General features: G+C 36.3%; 1 protein-coding gene across 1 annotated transcript; it reads left to right on the top strand.

The window, feature by feature from the left end:
* The first annotated feature begins 378 nt into the window (after positions 1-378).
* Positions 379-17135, top strand: LOC123548666 (hemocyte protein-glutamine gamma-glutamyltransferase-like). Its single transcript, XM_045336142.2, has 17 exons — positions 379-509; positions 1794-1932; positions 3727-3915; positions 4327-4439; positions 5046-5208; positions 5783-5901; positions 6930-7043; positions 7465-7669; positions 8226-8385; positions 8976-9088; positions 9689-9851; positions 12670-12794; positions 13398-13471; positions 13843-14041; positions 15000-15160; positions 16012-16151; positions 16430-17135. The coding sequence occupies exons 1-17, from the start codon at positions 504-506 to the stop codon at positions 16680-16682; spliced, it is 2436 nt and encodes an 811-aa protein (XP_045192077.2). The 5' UTR covers positions 379-503; the 3' UTR covers positions 16683-17135.
* The last annotated feature ends 1788 nt before the right edge of the window (positions 17136-18923 follow it).

An 18923-nucleotide genomic window follows, 5' to 3' on the forward strand; every position in this document is an offset into this window, starting at 1 on the left:
TCCGGTTAAACGACACCACGATAGACAAAAACATTAGTATATTAATTATAAAGACGATTTATTAAGCTCATTTAAACCTGATCATTTCTTTTGTACAAAATGCCAAGACATGTTAAGTTGAACATAAACTTACGATGTTAAAGCCTCAATGCGTGATTTTGGTATAAAGTTTAAAATGTAAGGTTTGAGCAAATAAACCTGAACGCGTGTTTTAAATCTTTTTATGATATTGGTATACAACCCTTTTTTCCGTTTTTATTTTCATAAAAAAATAAACAATGGAAGAGTATACGTTTACGTGCCTTTTGTTCTTACCCATTACACATTTTTATGTCTTGATCGGTCTATTTATCACCTATTAGTAAGTGAAAGTTTCTATTTCGTTTATACCGATATAGCATATATTTTGTATAAGTTAAACATGCGTGTTTATAGTTCATAATTTAAAATTTGGCTGTCTTTTTGTTGAAAAGTAAGGATTTGAGAATTACTGATGACTTACCATGGGGGTAAGTGTATGTTTTCTCTACTTGCATCAGTGCACAATGAACAATTTTAGTTCCAATTCAATAGTGGACATACTAGTTTCCAGTAAGAACATTTTTTTCTTTATACTTAGGAAAGAGTATATATCAAACAGGGATACGTCATTGAATAAGATCATTGTTTGGATTTCATATGTGAAATAATTATATCACGAGGGTGTAGTCCAAGTGGTATTGTAGTACTGTAGTACGCATCTGAACGACAATCATTTTATTCAAGAACAAATCATTATTTGAGATATATTATTTCGACTCTAAGACGTTAACATGGATTATTACTTACATACTTAACAGTTCGTTTTGTGTGATTTTCTTCTCCCGCGCGCAGCTATAACGTACTAGTATGACGTTATAACTGTGATGTACTAGCAGTGATTCTGTTGCAAAATAACACAGTTTCAGTCTTCTTTGTTCAATAGAAAAATAAATCAGGTCATAGTGCTTGCATGTGTGCGTACGTGCGTGTGTGTTCGCGTTAAATGTCTTTTTTCAACAATATTTCAGTCAGATAAACACAGCGAGCACAATGTCCAACTTTATAGTGCTGCCTCAGAGCAATATCCCGCCGTAGACATGTGACATGATATCCCTAACAGCGCCAAACGAGGAAGCAACTATCACCCTTTTTCGTGTCTTTAGTATGACGCGGACAGGTAGTGAATCCACGACCATCCGCACTCGAAGACAACACTCCACCACTAGGCTACCGTGTCGGTGGGTCGTGTCTGAAATTGTGTTTCTATACTCGGCAAATTTACCATCTACTTTTCGGTGATAAATACTTAAACACCATGAAACGAACGACGCAGTTGCGAAATAAAGTATAAATGAAACTCTTTTCTACTGACCTGAATGGTAGTCCCGTTTGGACCATCGATATGTTTCTTTTCTTTTTTTTAATTTCTGAAACACATACTTCGAAAGCCGAAATACCGCGATGGTGAAAGTCGAAACCACTATGGTGAAAACTTGGAACTACAGTGGTGAAAGCTGAAATCAAGAAACCAGGATGATGAAAATACGATATTATTTCGCGTTTTCACAATTGTAATTTCTTGTCTTTATCAGTCGTAATTTCGAATTTCGACTTTCAGCATCGTAGTTTCTACTTTCATCACTGCGATTCATTCTTCGTGGTGTGCATGTCATTCGCACGTGTTTTTGTCTAATGTTTGTAGTTAAATGTGCATGTCAGTATTGCAGCTTGAACCTGGCTATAACATTAATACTCTAACATATCTTACTAAGATAACATTTGGAAAAAAGAAGAAAGTTGTTCGGACAATTGTACTAACCCCACCAACACTGGGTATAGAGGAAGAGGTGATCTTACACAAGCCTTCAAAACAGACCATACAACAAGGGACCGCCATCAGAGATAAAAATGGTATGTATGCATAAATCGGATCGTTTTATATCCCAGTCTATATATAGCTACTTTTGCACTGTTTACAAAATCATCAATGATTTTAAACCGCCTGAGTTATTATCGTTGACAGCTTAACTGAACCAAACCTAGATCTCAATAAAGGGCTTGTGTAACATTTACCTTTAGGTACATGACAATGAACTGAGAGGCCCTATTTGAAGTAAAACATGATAAGGAAACATTCAAAATATACAATATTTTTTAACATAATTTCATAATTGCTAATCTTTCTACAACAAATTTCTTATCAGTTTTTTATCTCCTGGTAACTTAGGCTCATGCAGCCAGAGACACAAGGAAATTTGATCGATTAGAATTACAATTCTATATAAATTGAAGTAAGTAATTACAACTGTTTCTCTAATTGTAAAATGCGAATTTCAGAATAAATATTATGTAAATTATTTACCTCGTGATCAATTTCAATCCTGATATTTTAGATGTCTTCATACATGACTTCATTGTCATTGTTCTGATCAACAATATGAGAATGAAACACAACATCCGTGACTCTGCTGTGCATCCTCTCGTCATCTTTGCTGAAAAGTTCGAAAAAACGTTCCGAATTTAAATACTTACTACATAATTATCACTTCTCTGTTTTCTTATGTCCTCTTTTTTACGATGCTCGAAACACCTACCTTGATCAAACACTTTATCAGCATTACTTGTCGTCTTTGCTACAATTCTCAAAAGCATGCCAAACTCAAATATTGTACCATCTCTACGTCTATGTTTTCTCTTGTCCTCTCCGGTTCAAAGTTTGAAGACCTTGCTCAGATCAAACTCTTTCTCAGTATCACATTTGCAGTATGTATCAAATCGTCGATATCATTTGTATTTTTTCTGTTGTCATATTTGCTACTTAGACCGAAAAATGTGGCAAGATCAAACACTTTGTCGACATTACTACTGCGTTTTCTGGTGGCTTCTTTAATGTAAAGCCCGAAAAAAATGTGATCAAACTTTTGTCGACATTATTTCTATGTTTTCTGTCGCCATTTTTGCTACATAGGCAGAAAAAATGTGGCAAGACAAAAACTCCGTCAATATTAGCCTACTTCTGCGTTTACTGTCGTTTTCTTTGCTGCAAAGCCAGAAATTGACAAGATCATACACTTCGTCAATAGCACTTCCCCATTTTACTGTCGTCATCTTTTCCGCAAATGTATCAATTTTGGTATACTGACATAAACAAGACACATGCTGTGTATGGTATCGGTTCTTTCAGGATCGCCTTTTCCGAGCCAATTTAGAATTTTCAAAAATAATTCCATTGTATCACTTGTCAAGGGTCCATTCTGAAACGTCTTCATTTTTCATTTGATAATTCTGTAAATTTGGTAAAATACAGTCACCACTTAAAATCGAAGGTACAATGTATTGTAATATGAATTGTTTAGTATCATCTTATTCTATTTCAAAATTTGATCCGCCAAATTGGTAGCAGAAATTACTCCAGACTTATTGTCTTTAATTTATGACCGTCACATATGCCTCACTCGGAAATCAAACTCACGAGCTTATTTCGAAAACTAATGATCGTGTATCTGCATGTTTAAGGAGGGTACATTCAAATGAAAATTACAGCACGAAAGCGAATGTTTCTGACTGTTAAACACCTTGCTCAACGAACAATGCTCAGAGCTAGGCCTGTATTGTACAATATAGGCCAATGTAAACTCACTTAGTACAGAGACATTGTGTTGTGAAATATTTTCCTTTTTGAAAATTAGCGCGTTATAATTTCAGTTCCTCTGTATATCCGGAAGTTGCACACATGGGCTTGGGAAAACGCGCATCATCACCATACAAAGAAATTTACATTACCAAAGTCAGGAACCCTTGTAGTTCGGAGAGGTCAGCCGTTCAAAATAACATTGACCTTCAACCGTCCATATAACTCTCTGAACGATGAACTAAAATTTTACTTTGAAACAGGTAATTTTAACATTTTTTTCTGGATTTTTTCCTATAATTAATGTACATATTGAATGTAAAATGATTGATTAGCCCTGCACAGCTACAACACGTAAGATCCTGGAAAATGTGTCGCCCCCAAATTTGAGGATATTTGCTCCATATTACTAGCATATTTATGTGCATGCGCGATATAAATCAAGTTCTATAGTGGTCCTAAGCCAGTTCGTAAATACCGTAAATACATAATCTATGCCGTGAGCCAATGGTAAGTATGTATGACTACGAAACCAGGGGTCTTGAGTACGAATCCCCACTCCTTCTACTAATTTTAAAATGGTCAATGATTCATGTACTTCGTATTATTTTCCTATGGTATCTTATTTTCAACAACGCTATTAAATGTTTACTAATATATTTCACTGCCTCTAGGAGACAAACCCTTGCCCGGAAATGACACAATGATATGTATGTCGTCATACACTTCCCAAGGTTCCAGTGGATGGAAATCTGACTTCCTTCCGGTCATTGGAACTAAAAACAGGGTATGTTTATTACATTTATAAGGGTTTGTACATCGAATCTATAATCAATACCTTATTACTCTATACAGAAAATGAATCACCTCAAAAATGTGTACGTATATGCATGACGGGTATATATCAAATCTGTTTTAGCGAATTATTGAAACAAAGAAAATATCCAAAAAAGTATTCGTAAGAAACTATAAAATGGAATAAATTAAGTTAAAAATGTAAATATGTTTATTTACATGTAATATCTAATTATCAGCCACTCGTGGATACATCACTCTCAAAAGAAATCTTTGACCATATATTTTTTTTTCTTTGGTTAATTGCAAAATACAACTATTACATCGGTAGGCATAAAATCACATTTTAGAGTTAAAATACTTTTGAAACTTAAATTTATTTAGCTCATTTCAATTCCGTATATTTGTGGTTAAAGTATTCCAAAATTCCAAACCAGAGTATCTGGTGTTCACTCGGTGCAAATATTTCACGCTATTTAATCAGTTCAACAGTCACTAATACCATGAATTGTATATTTGATGAGGATGTTCTACATACAAAGTTAACATCAAATGAATAAACTTTTCAGTGAAAAATGTAATCATGTATTTGTTGCAGGACTGCATTGAAGCGAACCTGTGGATCTTCACCCCTGCAGACTGTATCGTGTCTGACTGGAAGTTTTCCTTACAGAGTATCTTACGGACGGAGACGGAAACTGCTACGGTAACATACGAACATCCGGACAGAATCTACGTACTCTTCAATCCTTGGTGCAAAAGTATACATCCTTACACCTTTAGTTATTTATTCATAATCCCATATATGTAGCTCTCTTCACATTATAAAAACGTTCAAAGGTGTTTTACATACAAACGATACAAAATTCATTCGGCGCAAAATTCATCCCTACGATGTTATGTTAGGTTCATCTGTTCTGTTCTGTTCTGTGTACTTCCCTCCTTTCTGCTTAGCAGAACCAATTACGATGACCCTAACGGGAAATCATATATACCAGTACAGATACAATGCGATCTTACCAGAGGGACAGAACGAGAGAAAGCCCACAGAACTGAGAGAGGAATTTAGGTACAGGCACGTCCGGCAAGCAGTTTTTAATACACAGGCTGGTTCTTTAACATGCTCTGTGTAGAACACCATACGACTCCCTGTCCAAATGGTTATAACCAGTCCTGTATAAGAAAGAAATAGTATGAAGTGCAATTCAGAAATTTCAGTGCTCATGCAGAAAATTTAACGAATTCTGAAGTATTTTTTTCCCTTTCGACCGACAGCACTTGATATGATTTGGTCAAAAGGCGCATTTTACGACTTGTTTTATCATATTTATGCAGACGATGCTGTGTATCTGCCAGCAGAGCCTCTTCTTGATGAATATATTATGAATTCCGCCGGCATCATGTTTACAGGTTGTAGAAAACGAATGAACGTCAAACCTTGGGTATTTGGTCAGGTAAAATACATTTGTGCCGCGCCATGAGAAAATCAACATAGTGGGTTTGCGACCAGCATGGATCCAGACCAGCCTGCGCATCCGCGCAGTCTGGTCAGGCTCCATGCTGTTCGCTAACAGTTTCTCTAATTGCAATAGGCTTTGAAAGCGAACAGCATGGATCCTGACCAGACTGCGCGGATGCGCAGGCTGGTCTGGATCCATGCTGGTCGCACACCCACTATGTTGGTTTTCTCATGGCACGGCTCATTTGTTAAAGACGCACTTTGCTCCTTTTTCACTAAAACATTTTATCAACTTCACCTTTAAGCAGTATTACATACATAGTCATACTGTGTTTACTTACACATTTATTCGTGTGTTTTTATACACTGTGTCAAAACATGTTTTGATAATATTTACACTAATACTGTGTAGTATATTGAAATATATAAAACACTTTTCAAATATGAATTTCGGGTATAATAACTGCAAACAGTTCCATTCTATTAAAAGGTGACTTTTACAAAAGAAAGGGTGTTCATAAATCCATAAATATGGGATGACCCTTGGCTGGCAAGTTACCTTGATGACTACTAGATAAATGTAATTATTTCCAGTAAAATATGTATATGTCTTTTTGCATCTTGCACCTCTAGGTTTAAATCAACTATTCTGGACAGCTCCGTTGTATTGATATATGTCCGGCAATGTAACTTTGACACCCAGAGAGAATAAGTCACGGTTCAATGTTATAAAACATTTAGAGATGCAGCATTTCAAAAATTGTGCCCAAAAGCAACGGCAATCAAATGCTGGAGTTCCAAAACTGTTCGCCAGAGTCAATTTTATAACATACCATTTTACTTATCTACTATATGGTCATAGATTAAGTTGAACGAACCACCTGGTTTGGGGACATGCCAAGTGATCATTCTTGCAACAAACACGCATTTTTAAATAATGAATAGAACTGTGAATAGGGACTCTAGCGTGGTCACTTTGTTGTTGTGTATTAAATTTAAAACATTTTTTATTTCTTCCTTCAGTTTGAGAGTGGTATTTTAGAAGCGTGTTTATACATCATCAAACGTGGCTTCAATTTCCGCACAAACCAATCTATGGGTGACCCAGTTGCCGTTACAAGAAATATATCTGCAATTGTAAGTATCAGTTTTAAATACTCAATATGTAGTTGAAGCGACATATCGCTCTTTATTGTCTTTTGTGAAAAACAATTAGTTCGCAAATATTGAATTCTAAGGTGAGCTTAGGGTTATTCTGTTGTAACTCTAGTCTCTTATTTCGACGGAAATGGGCTTTATTTTCTATCATCAGTCCTTTTTGTGGTCAAAATACTGGAAACTGTCATCGTTCACAGGTAATATGAATTTAAAACTCGTCAAAAACCATTTTCTTTAGTATAGATTATTGGATTTAATGCAATAATTGCCCCTATGTCAGTGAGGGGAGACATCTACTCATCTCAGTCAGTTCAATTAGATGGATTATCGATACTCAAGGGTGGTGTTTTCTGTAAATAACACATATATACATATTTATATTGTTTTAAAATACTGTTAGATAAATGCTGAAGACAATAATGGCGGTGTTCTAAAAGGAAGATGGTCAACGAACGACTTTACGGACGGACGTCCTCCGACTACCTGGAGCGGAAGTGTCGCCATACTGAAACAATATCTAGAAAATGTCCTTGCATGTAAGGGAGAGAACCCAGAACCAGTCAGATATGGGCAGTGCTTCGTCTACGCTGGACTTGTTGCTACCAGTATGTATTATGTTAACATTTTTTGAAAAGTTCTGCACAAATTATCTCTTATAATTACATCATGCTTTTAGACCTTTCTTTTCAGTATGTATCCAAGGTCGTATTCACTAATGGTTATGAGTATAGGTGGCTTCTAACTTAAATAGAATGTTAGGCATTGCCGGTTTCTAAAGTACTTCCATATTTAAGATATGAGTGTTCGGTTGGTTTAGTTTCACGCATATGGCTGCCTAACAATTTTGGTTGTCTAAATGGCGGATAGATTAGCGAAACCTATGTTACACATTTCGATTGTATAAAATAAATATTTCTGTAAATGACTTTTAAAAAACTTTACTTCGGTGTGTGATTATCTCAGATATAGTAGGTCCTTAAAACTGAAATAAGATTTCAATGAATTAGACATTTTATTGATTTTAGTAAAACTGACTTATTATTAAATTTTGAATGTAGCCACAAAAAATAGTCCCTAAAGATCTGTGATAATGTAGAATAGGGGATTGTCATGATGGAAAGTATATGTACTGTGCACGTGATATTGAACAAGCTTACTCAGTTTGTAGGGCAGTTGGAATACCATGTAGATGTGTGACCAATTACAACTCCGGGCGCGGGACAGACGGTCGGTTAGCTATAGATTTCTACTATGAAATCAAGGAAGATGGAACTATAGAAGAAGTTGAAGATGACGATGATGAGAGTGATGACCTTGTCTGGTATATTTATTTATTGTACAACAAAATAATCATACGTGTCTAGCCTCCTAGCAGGTTCTATTGGCACGTACTCTGGCAAAACTAAACACAATAAAAACGCTAAGTGTATCAGGACAATAAAGATGTGAGTAGATTTGAGCAGTGATATAACAAATGAAATTTAAGACATTATGTAATTCAAGATGCTAATGTCAATTTTTACGTTTTTGTTATATTTGTTGTTAAATAAGAGGAATGATTTTATAAAAATAAGATTTTATTAGAATTAAGTCGATTTTGTGTTGTTGTTTTTTTTCCAAAAATTAAAAAGTAAAGTAACTTCTATCTTATCTGGACAATCATCAGTATCTCACTATTTCTAAAATGCAATCGGTATCACGGCAACTTCAAATTATTCAGGCTCCAGGCTCAGATGATAAGAAAATGTTTCTATTTTTTTTTCCAGAAAATAGTTAGGTATCGCAAATATTATTCACATGCCACTGCATGAACGTGAACAAAAACGGTTATAGAAGATGGGAGCTTACTACCTGACAACAGTGATTTAATAATGATTCAGATACAATCACAAAAATGTTTTCCTAATGCAGGAATTTCCATGTATGGAATGACGTGTGGATGAGGCGTACGGATGTTGCCAAACCTTGCAATGAGCCTGACTGGCAGGCCCTGGATGCCACACCTCAAATATCTAGCACAAATGGCAAGTATACCTATATTTATATGATCACCCTGATCAATATAAAATGTAAAGTACCGTTATCTTTTTATATACCAGTAAATATTCTGTGAGAAACATGTTACGAAATGACAGAAATCGAAATCCGTATTGCACTAGGTGGGAATCCGATTCCGTATCATGTCTGTGCATGAACTATATTCATAAATATTTGTGACCAAGTATTTTTGTGTGCATGTTATATATTTTACTTGTGCTTCATTTAAATTCTTACTGCAGTTACTTCACTACGGGCGATAATAACCTGGATCCAAGGTTAAAATACTGTGCAACATTGCCATTATACAGTGTCTAATTAATGTTCAGATACAGTCAAACAGATGCTGGAGCTTTGAGACTGGCCTCCTATCTCAATTTGATAACCATATTGGATAAGACGTAATCACATATAAAAGTACTAGAATAATTCGACGTAAGCTCAAACTTGTATGTACAATGGGAAGTTCATTTACGGTATATGTATATTTACCTGCAGCTGTAAGGAGACAAAATGTACTGTAAAAAATACATGAAGTATCATATAGTTGCTCAATACAATACTCCTTCATATATAAAACATTACAGGTCTTCACAGCTGTGGACCAGCTCCACTTCATGCTGTCAAAAACGGACTGACGGACATCAGATATGACGTCAGTTACATATTTGCTGAAGTGAACGCCGACGTTTTACATTGGTTAAAGGTCGACATGGGCAACTGGACGGTGTTCAATGTTGAGGAAACAAGGTAAGAGCGACTTGGGTAACTGGACGGTGTTCAATGCATTGTTCGATGTGGAAAAATTAAGGTAAGGTCGACATGGGTAACAGGAGGTGTTCAATGCATTGTTCGATGTGGAGGAATCAAGGTTAGGTCGTCATGGGTAATTGGGTGGTGTTCAGTGCAGAGGAATTAAGGTAAGATAGACGTCGGTAACTGGACGGTGTTCAATGCATTATTCGATATGGAAGAATCATGGTAAGGTTGACATGAGTAAACTGGACGGTGTTCAATGCGTTGTTCGATGTGGAGGAATCAAGGTAAGGTCGACAAGAGTAACTGGACTCATGCGGTAAATGCGTTGTCCGATGTAGAGGAATCATGGTTAGGTCGACATGGGCATGTTGAGGATTCAAGATATGGTCGACATGGGTAACTGGACGGTGTTCAATGTAGAGGAATCAAGGTATGATCGACATGGGTAACTGGACGGTGTTCAGTGCGGAGGAATCAAGGTAAGGTCGACATGGGTAACTAGACGGTTTTCAATGTGGAGGAGTCAAGGTAAGGTCGGCATGGGTAACTGGACGGTGTCCAGTGTGGAGGAATGAAGGTAATGTCGACATGGGTAACTGGACGGTGTTCAATGTTGAGGAATCAAGGTAAAGTCGACATGGGTAACTGGACAGTGTTCAATGCGGAGGAATGAAGGTAAGGTCGACATGTGTAACTAGACGGTGTTCAATGTGGAGGAGTCAAGTTAAGGTCGACATAGGTAACTGGCCGGTGTTCAATGTGGAGGCGTCAAGGTAAGGTCGGCATGGGTAACTGGACGGTGTTCAGTGTAGAGGAATCAAATTAAGGTCGACATGGGTAACTGGACGGTGTTCAATGTGGAGGAATCAAGGCAAGGTCGACATGGATAACTAGACGGTGTTCAGTGCGGAGGAATCAAGGTAACAAGAGCTGTCGGATGACAGCGCGCTAGACTATTCGAAGAATTGATTGAAGAATGGGGTCAAAATATTTCCATAGATTTTCAGACTAAACAAAAAAATGGATTAAACAAAAAATGTTCCTGTATTTGTGGATTTCGATTAGTCTTGCACTAAATGGCAATGTGTGACCATGATGGCAAATATGTTAAGTTATATGTTAGGCAAAACATGGACTTATATGAAAAATTTAACTAATTTCCAAGTCCAAAAGGGGCCATAATTCAGTCAAAATAGTTGACAGAGTTATGTACTCTTGCCTACAGATGGAAATCATGTTGATAAACTAGTGTTAAAAGTTTCAAAGCCACAGTTCAAATAGTTTTGACAAAACGCTGACTTGTAAGAAAAACTGAACAAATTTGAAAGTCCAAAAAGGGCCATAATTCAGTCAAAATAGTTGTCAAAGTTATGTACTCTTGCCTACAGATGGAAATCATAATGATAAACAAGTGTTTAAAGTTTAAAAGACATATGTAAAATAGTCTTGACAAAACATGGACATATACAAAACAGAACCAGTTTCCAAGTTCAAAAAGGGCCATAATTCAGCCAAAAAAGAGGAGAGAGTTACGTACTCTTGCTTATTGATAGAGACTATTATACTGAACAAGATATAAAAGTTTCAAAGCCATATGTCAAACACTTTACACAAAATATAAACTGGTACGAAAAACTTAACCAAGATTTCTAAGTCAAAAGGGGCCATAATTCAGTCAAAATGCTTGATGGAGTTATGTACTCTTGCCTACAACTGGATATTGTGATGGTAAACAAGTGTTGAAAGTTTAAAAGCTTTATCTCAAAAGACTTTGTCAAAATGTGGACTGGTACGAAAAACTTAACCAAGATTTCTAAGTCAAAAAGGGGCCATAATTCAGTCAAAATGCTTGATGGAGTTATGTACTCTTGCCTACAACTGGACATGGTGATGGTAAACAAGTGTTGAATGTTTCAAAGCTTTATCTCAAAAGACTTTGTCAAAATATGAACTGGTACGAAAAACTTAACCAAGATTTCTAAGTCAAAAGGGGCCATAATTCAGTCAAAATGCTTGACAGAGTTATGTACTCTTGCCTATAACTGGACATGGTGATGGTAAACAAGTGTTGAAAGTTTCAAAGCTTTATCTCAAAAGACTTTGTCAAAATATGAACTGGTACGAAAAACTTAACCAAGATTTCTAAGTCAAAAGGGGCCATAATTCAGTCAAAATGCTTGACAGAGTTATGTACTCTTGCCTATAACTGGACATGGTGATGGTAAACAAGTGTTGAAAGTTTCAAAGCTTTATCTCAAAAGACTTTGTCAAAATGTGGACTGGTACGAAAAACTTAACCAGGGTGTGACGCCGACGCCGACGCCGACACCGACGCCGACGCCGACGCCGACGCCGTGGTGAGTAGGATAGCTCTACTTATTCTTCGAATAGTCGAGCTAAAAATATATAAAGCTCAGTCTACAAGGCTATGAAAATAGGATCAAAGGTAAGTTTTAGAATGAAGCCTTACTATCGATCCGTTAGGATTGAGCTGAGATCTATCTAGTCAGAAACTGATATTTAACCAGGCTTCTTCACTAAAACCAAAGTATCAACTTTATATTTAAATGAAACTGTGAAGTTTTGTACTCTGCAGCATCTTATACGGCAATGGTTGTTAAGAACTGAGTTTGATTTCTGAATAATGTGATAATATAATGTCGGTTAGAATTTCTGTTGTCGTATTGAAAAGTCTGTCCTTTTTGTATAGTAAATACATAGATTTTTCAGTTGTTTGTGTTTGACTGGATATTTAAAAAAGAAATATTCAGAACTAATTATTTGACGAAGTGATTTTTTTTTGTTTCAGAATAGGGCAGTCTATCAGTTCTAAAACTCCTGACGGTCGACCAGCAATTCTTTCGTATAAATACAATCTGGCAGAGATGAGTAGAATCAGACAGGATGTCACCAGTGACTACAAATACAAGAAAGGTGAAAACACTCGTACAAGTTTTGTTATATATCTATAGATATTATATATCTAATACTTTGAAACAATGGCGTACCAAACACAACAGACTCCTGGGTGTAGTTAATCAGCCAATGAAAGTCGATAATACAAATAATTAGTTCTCGATCTGCTTTTTGCACACGAACAAGCGAACACTGATCTGACTGCTTCTTCTAGCAATGGCTTCTTCTAGCAATGTCGAGAAGTCGTTTAAAGTTATTTCATTTTTATCTCTGACGTTCCCAGTAAGGGACCAAGTGGAATCATTTTAAACAATTTTGTACTTTTGAGAAAGGTTCATACAAAAATGCTGCCGGCTGATTATGGTGAAGATCTGATTGTTCGTTTAATGGGTTTTTCTATGTTTTTGTTTTGGCGGCCCATACATCGAACCATTTAAACAAGCTAGAGAGAGGTCCAAGTATACACTACATATCAAGGTTGTGAAGGTCTATGAAGGGGTGCATGAGAAGAAATCAGGAACTATCCAACACTTGAAGTGAGAATGAATCTAAAAGAATATCTCTAGGTATGCGCTTATTAAAGTACCACTATATGCCATTAAAATAACTAACAAATTCTAGGTACAAAGATGGAGAAAGAAGTGGTACAGAGACCTGCCAGGAAAGCAAGACCCATGCACAGATGTAAAGCTAAAGTATGAAATATTTCTTATATAATTACTTAGATCTTGGTTAGTTCAAGATGTATATAACGTAAATCACCATGTTCATTCAACTGCACGTAAAATAAATTTATCCAAACTGAATGTACCTAAAATTTGTTTTCAAAATTGCTATAAAGTACATGTACGTAAGTATGATACATGACAAGGCAAGATTTTAATGAACATCATAATGGTCTTTGGGTTCAAACACCATGTTGTACAATGATCTATTCCATTCAATAATGGAATGATTGATATAACTTTATAACGAAAACTCGAACAAAATCACATTATATGATTTATAGAAATAGGAAGTTTGGCTAGTCATAGATATTACAAATATTATAGAATCTGCTATTCAGGATATCCAGTTTCGCCTGGCTGATAAGGACTACGAGTATATCGGCGATGACTTCAATATAAAAGCGAACATTACAAGTTATGCAATGGAGGAAAGGACGGTCCAGGTTATGTTACTCTGTGAAAGTGTTCATTACAACGGAAAAAGACACAAAATCGTAAAACAAAAACAGTGCACTATCAAAGTTCCACCAGGGGAGAGTAAGTTTAATATACATAATCGACACACAAGTAAAGATTATCTTAATTGAAAATATCTATGTTCGGACACATGACCGTTTGCATCAATGTAATACTGGACATAGACACAGACTCTATAATGACTAAAGTGATGATTCTTTGCCATATTGGCAGTGATATACACGCTTTTAACATAAATACATCACACTGGTATTCTGTAATGTATAGTTCTCTTCTTTGAAATCGTTTACTTCTAACTTGTGCTTCTTATAATTTCACCGGATAATTTAAAAATATGTAATTTTCCCTGTTTTGTTTTACGTTTACATAGAAGCAATACTGGAAATAAGCTGTTGCACGCTTTTGAAATATAGTGTGCAACCTACTTTTTTGACAAACCAGCGCGAGTTATTTTTTAAAAAAAATGTTGCATCTTATTCCTGAAGACCAATGTGACTGAAGCAATAATTTTCGAAGAACAGCTCTACACGCTGAAGAGCATCGACACGACTAACTCTGCAATTCTGATTGGTCAAACGTAGATTTTTCACTATGACAGATAGAGTCCATGAAGAGAATTCTTCGAGAAAAAGAAACCTCGGTCGGTCACTCCGCTACGCTCCGTTTCCCTCCCTATCGGTTTCTTTTCACATACTGTGCAACCTACTTTTTGACCAATCAGAGAGAGTTATTTTTCAAAAAATGTGGTTTCTTATTCGTTAAGACCAATGTGACTGTAGCAATAATTTTCGAAGAACAGCTCTACACTGAAGAGCATCGACTGAATGCGCATGCGTACCAATAACCGCCCCTTTATCGTATTTCAAAAGAAGCCGACACATTTTTGTTAGTCAAAGGTAGGCGGAGAATCCGACACGACTGACTCTGCAATGACGAACATTAGCTTGTTACTTCCCTTGAAAAGTTGAAGGATAAAGCGCAAGGATAACCAAATACTACAGTTTACTACTATTTTCAGATGAACAGTTACAATTAGGTGTATATGAGGAAGACTATATAGGGAAACTTGCGGAACATACCTGTATGAGACAAGTAGGTTATTTAAGGGTCCAGGAGACAGATCAGATAGAAGCCTGTGTAGATGATTTCCTTCTACAAAAACCTCATTTAGAAATGACAGTATGTTATAATTTGTTTGTTTTTACCAAAGTGTTTGAATCATTTTATAAGACTGCTGCAACTGAGTCGTACATGGAGCACGAGGCATGTAATCTGAGCTAACGATCCCTTTGTCTACCATTTATAAACTACAAATACTTCAGATCTGATTTACTTATCTTGAGAGAACTTTATTTCTTAATAAACTTATTTTTTCACGAAAGTACTATTTCTAATTGACGGTAAAATATAAAGCAAATAAGCAAATCGGGGAGTGAAATGCCAGTCAGTGGTGGTCAGCTATATACCCATTGACTATTGTCTGCACATTAAACACCTACTTTAAGTTTTGATTTCGATACAATCATAACAGTGCTTGCCATCGTTGTGTTATAACTTATAGACACACGAAAGCCTTCTCAACGATGAGATTAAAGCACACGTTCAACATAAAAATGTGTAAAAACTGAAACATTAGGGTGTAAGTACATGCACTACACTGCGGAAGCATATTTTTGACCGAAGTACTGGCTATATTCCTCTAGAGGCCACGAGTTCGATCAGTTGTAGGCGTGAAAGTTCTCATGATTTTACAGAAAATAATATGGAAGATATTGAAAATACTAGTATCTCATTCATTTTGGAAGGCTGTCGGTTTCTTTAGGAGGACAAGTTAGTTTTTGAACGATAGTCTGTGTTAAGTGTCCATCGTTACATACTGTTGAATCAACTTGAACAGAAAACCTGGGTATCACATGTTCTAGAAGTATCACTTTTGATATTGTTTGTTTTTATCACCACCTCTAGTAACACATTGGTGCTTGAGAAACTAGTAACATTTTACATTGTTTGCCTTTATTCATATAATCTAGGTACAAGAGACGGTTTACAAGGGAACGAATTTCCCTCTGAAGTTATTTTTCAAGAACCCGTTGCATCGAACCCTGAAAAACTGTACTGTTAGTGTGGAAGGTGTTGGGCTTGAGTCCATGATGTTTATCAAAAAGATTGAGTGAGTCTTTTTCTGTGGAAATGATATCATATATTTTTAACTTAGTTCTTTAAAAGAAATCAATATAGAAAACAATGTCTTCAAATTCAATTTATAGTTTCGATTTTGCATTTTGATAGGTGTGGCGGGTTTTTATAAAATTCAAACGCCACTGTAGTGAAATAGAGTCGTTATATACGTACTATTTACAAATATTTGCAATTATCATGTTAGAAGGACAATCAATGGAGCAATATCAACCGTTCCTTCTCTGCAGACGACAATTCTTTTATTTTCAGCAATGTGCCTGCACAATGTGAATGGACGGGTATAGTGAATCTTATGCCAGTCAAGAGCAAAAACTTGGATATATCAGCTACATTCCATTGCAGAGAAATGTTTGATATAATAGGAACCTTAGTTGTGAAGGTTGAACACGAACGCGAAGAACAGAAGGACATTCTCAACAGAAGTATTCCGAGTGATGCAACCGGAAGTGTTACAATTCCAAATATATCAACGAATACTTCAAGGGTATCTTTTCATGCGTGAAAAAGAAGTAAAACAGATAAATCGATTTATATAATTAGTTAAAGGCAAGGACATGGCTTGACTTTCATGTCAACTTAAATTGTGTTTGTAGCGGACCTGAAGGTTCCCAAAATAAGGGCATTCTTTCACCAATCCCATAGGCCTACTGATATACAATGTAACATTCTTATACAAATCACAATCAGATCAGATCTGTTGAAAGAAGGTACGCTTATAATTGTGAAGCGGGTTGTGTATTCTACTTTTTTTTCATAATCGTTTTAGCTCTGTTAAATCACAGGAGTCTGAAATTCCATCAATAAGACCATAGAAGTCTATATTTACAAAAAATACCCCCTATATATATATAAAATAAACACCAGGAATGAAACGTCAAAAACCCAGGGTCCCCTGAAAATACGCACGGAACACAGGGTGATCGCAATTTAGCGAGCGTGGTGAAGAAATAACACTAAAATACACCTACCACATTACGAGAGTAATCAGACATTTTCTGAGGTTTTCCGAGATTTTCAGCTGTCGCCGAAGCCATTCGCTGACGTCACAACAATAACAACAATTACAGCGCCGGGATGAAAATAAGAAAGTAGCAATTCCCGTACTGTCATACCTTCAAATTACATAACAGACATTTTCATATTACTCTATTCATATAAAAAAGTCATTGTTCACAAAGTATCAAATTTTACTACTGAAATTTAGATATTCCGCTGCATCGAAAAATGGATTATCCCAAGAGTAACCTCCCTTTACGGGTTTTCCCAATCAAATTTTGTAAATTATCTTTTTATTGCAAAAGGAATATAGGGGATATTGTAGACTGATGTAAACATATAAATATTCTAATACTTATTTACTCGATCATGGGCGTAGGAGCGATTTTAACTTTGGGGGGGGGGGGGGGGGGGGGGGGGGGGGGGGGGGGCCAAACATTTTCGGGGGCGGTTTGGGGGGGGGGGTGGGGGTTAGCGGCAAGGTATCCTCGGTGCATTATTCGTGACAAAGACTCAAAGCCTTGTACAGGGATTAATTCATAATACTTGGGCCATAGGCCCCTCAAACCTTTATGTTTTAGCAATCATTGAGTTATTCTGATGATACACATACGACTAGGCACTGAACTGTCTTAATCAGTCATATTATGTATTGTTCTAATTAAGTGTGCCATTTTTTTACATTCTTCTGTTGAAGCCCTGGACATACAATCAATTAGTATTTGTCTAATTGTGGTATAAAGTTGTGGAAATATCATTTCCCTTGAATGGACAATGAAAAACAAAAAAATACATAACGTTTACATGCGTAAACAGGCTTAATAGTAAGGCCTACACTGATTTTGCAGACGCTCAAACCGGAACTGTAGTGATTGCGCTCAATGATATATTATTTTTATAAAATGTAAACAATTCTTGGCGTGGCATGTACAGATTTCAGTACTCACACTACGGAAAGAGACATTTTTAGTCAGAATACAAGGGAAGGCCAAATGCAAATCAGAAATCAGGTTGAAAAGAATTATATGATGCTCAGTAAATGTTATATTAGACTGCAATTTATATCTCTTTTCCAAAATATTCGGGGGGCCAAACTATACTTTGGCCCCCCCCCTCTCCTAGCTTTGGGGGGGCCTGGCCCCCGCTGGCCCCCCCTGCTCCTACGCCTATGTCGATGTACAAATTTTAAAGGATAAAATAAGAATTTTATCTTTATCTCGGCGCTGTAACTGTTGTTGTTGTTGTGACGTCAGCGAATGGCTTCGGCGACAGCTGAAAATCTCAGAAAACTTCAGAAAATGTCTGATAACTCTTTTAAAGTGTATCAGATTTGAATACTGTCGAGTGCGGTAGGTGTATTTTAGTGTTATTTCTTCACTACGCTCGCTAAATTGCGATCACCCTGTGTTTCGTGCGTATTTTCAGGGGACCCTGGGTTTTTGACGTTTCATTCCTGGTGTTTATTTTATATATATAGGGTGTATTTTTTTGTAAATATAGACTTCTATGGTCTTATTGATAGAATTTCAGACTCCTGTGGTTAAATCAAAACGAAACAAGAAAACATCAATATTTTCCTACTGGCGTTCAAATATGTGACGTCAATTGCGACTGCATTTCATGGTATCACCGCGTTCACTCGGCCCAAATAAAACATGTGTACAATTTGTGTGTAAATGCGGATTTTGTAAACAAAAAAGGAGTATTAAGTCTAGCTTTAACAGTGAAAATATGTACTCCTTCTTTC

The sequence above is a fragment of the Mercenaria mercenaria genome, chromosome 6 (genome assembly GCF_021730395.1).
Source record: "Mercenaria mercenaria strain notata chromosome 6, MADL_Memer_1, whole genome shotgun sequence".
Lineage (NCBI taxonomy): Eukaryota > Metazoa > Mollusca > Bivalvia > Venerida > Veneridae > Mercenaria > Mercenaria mercenaria.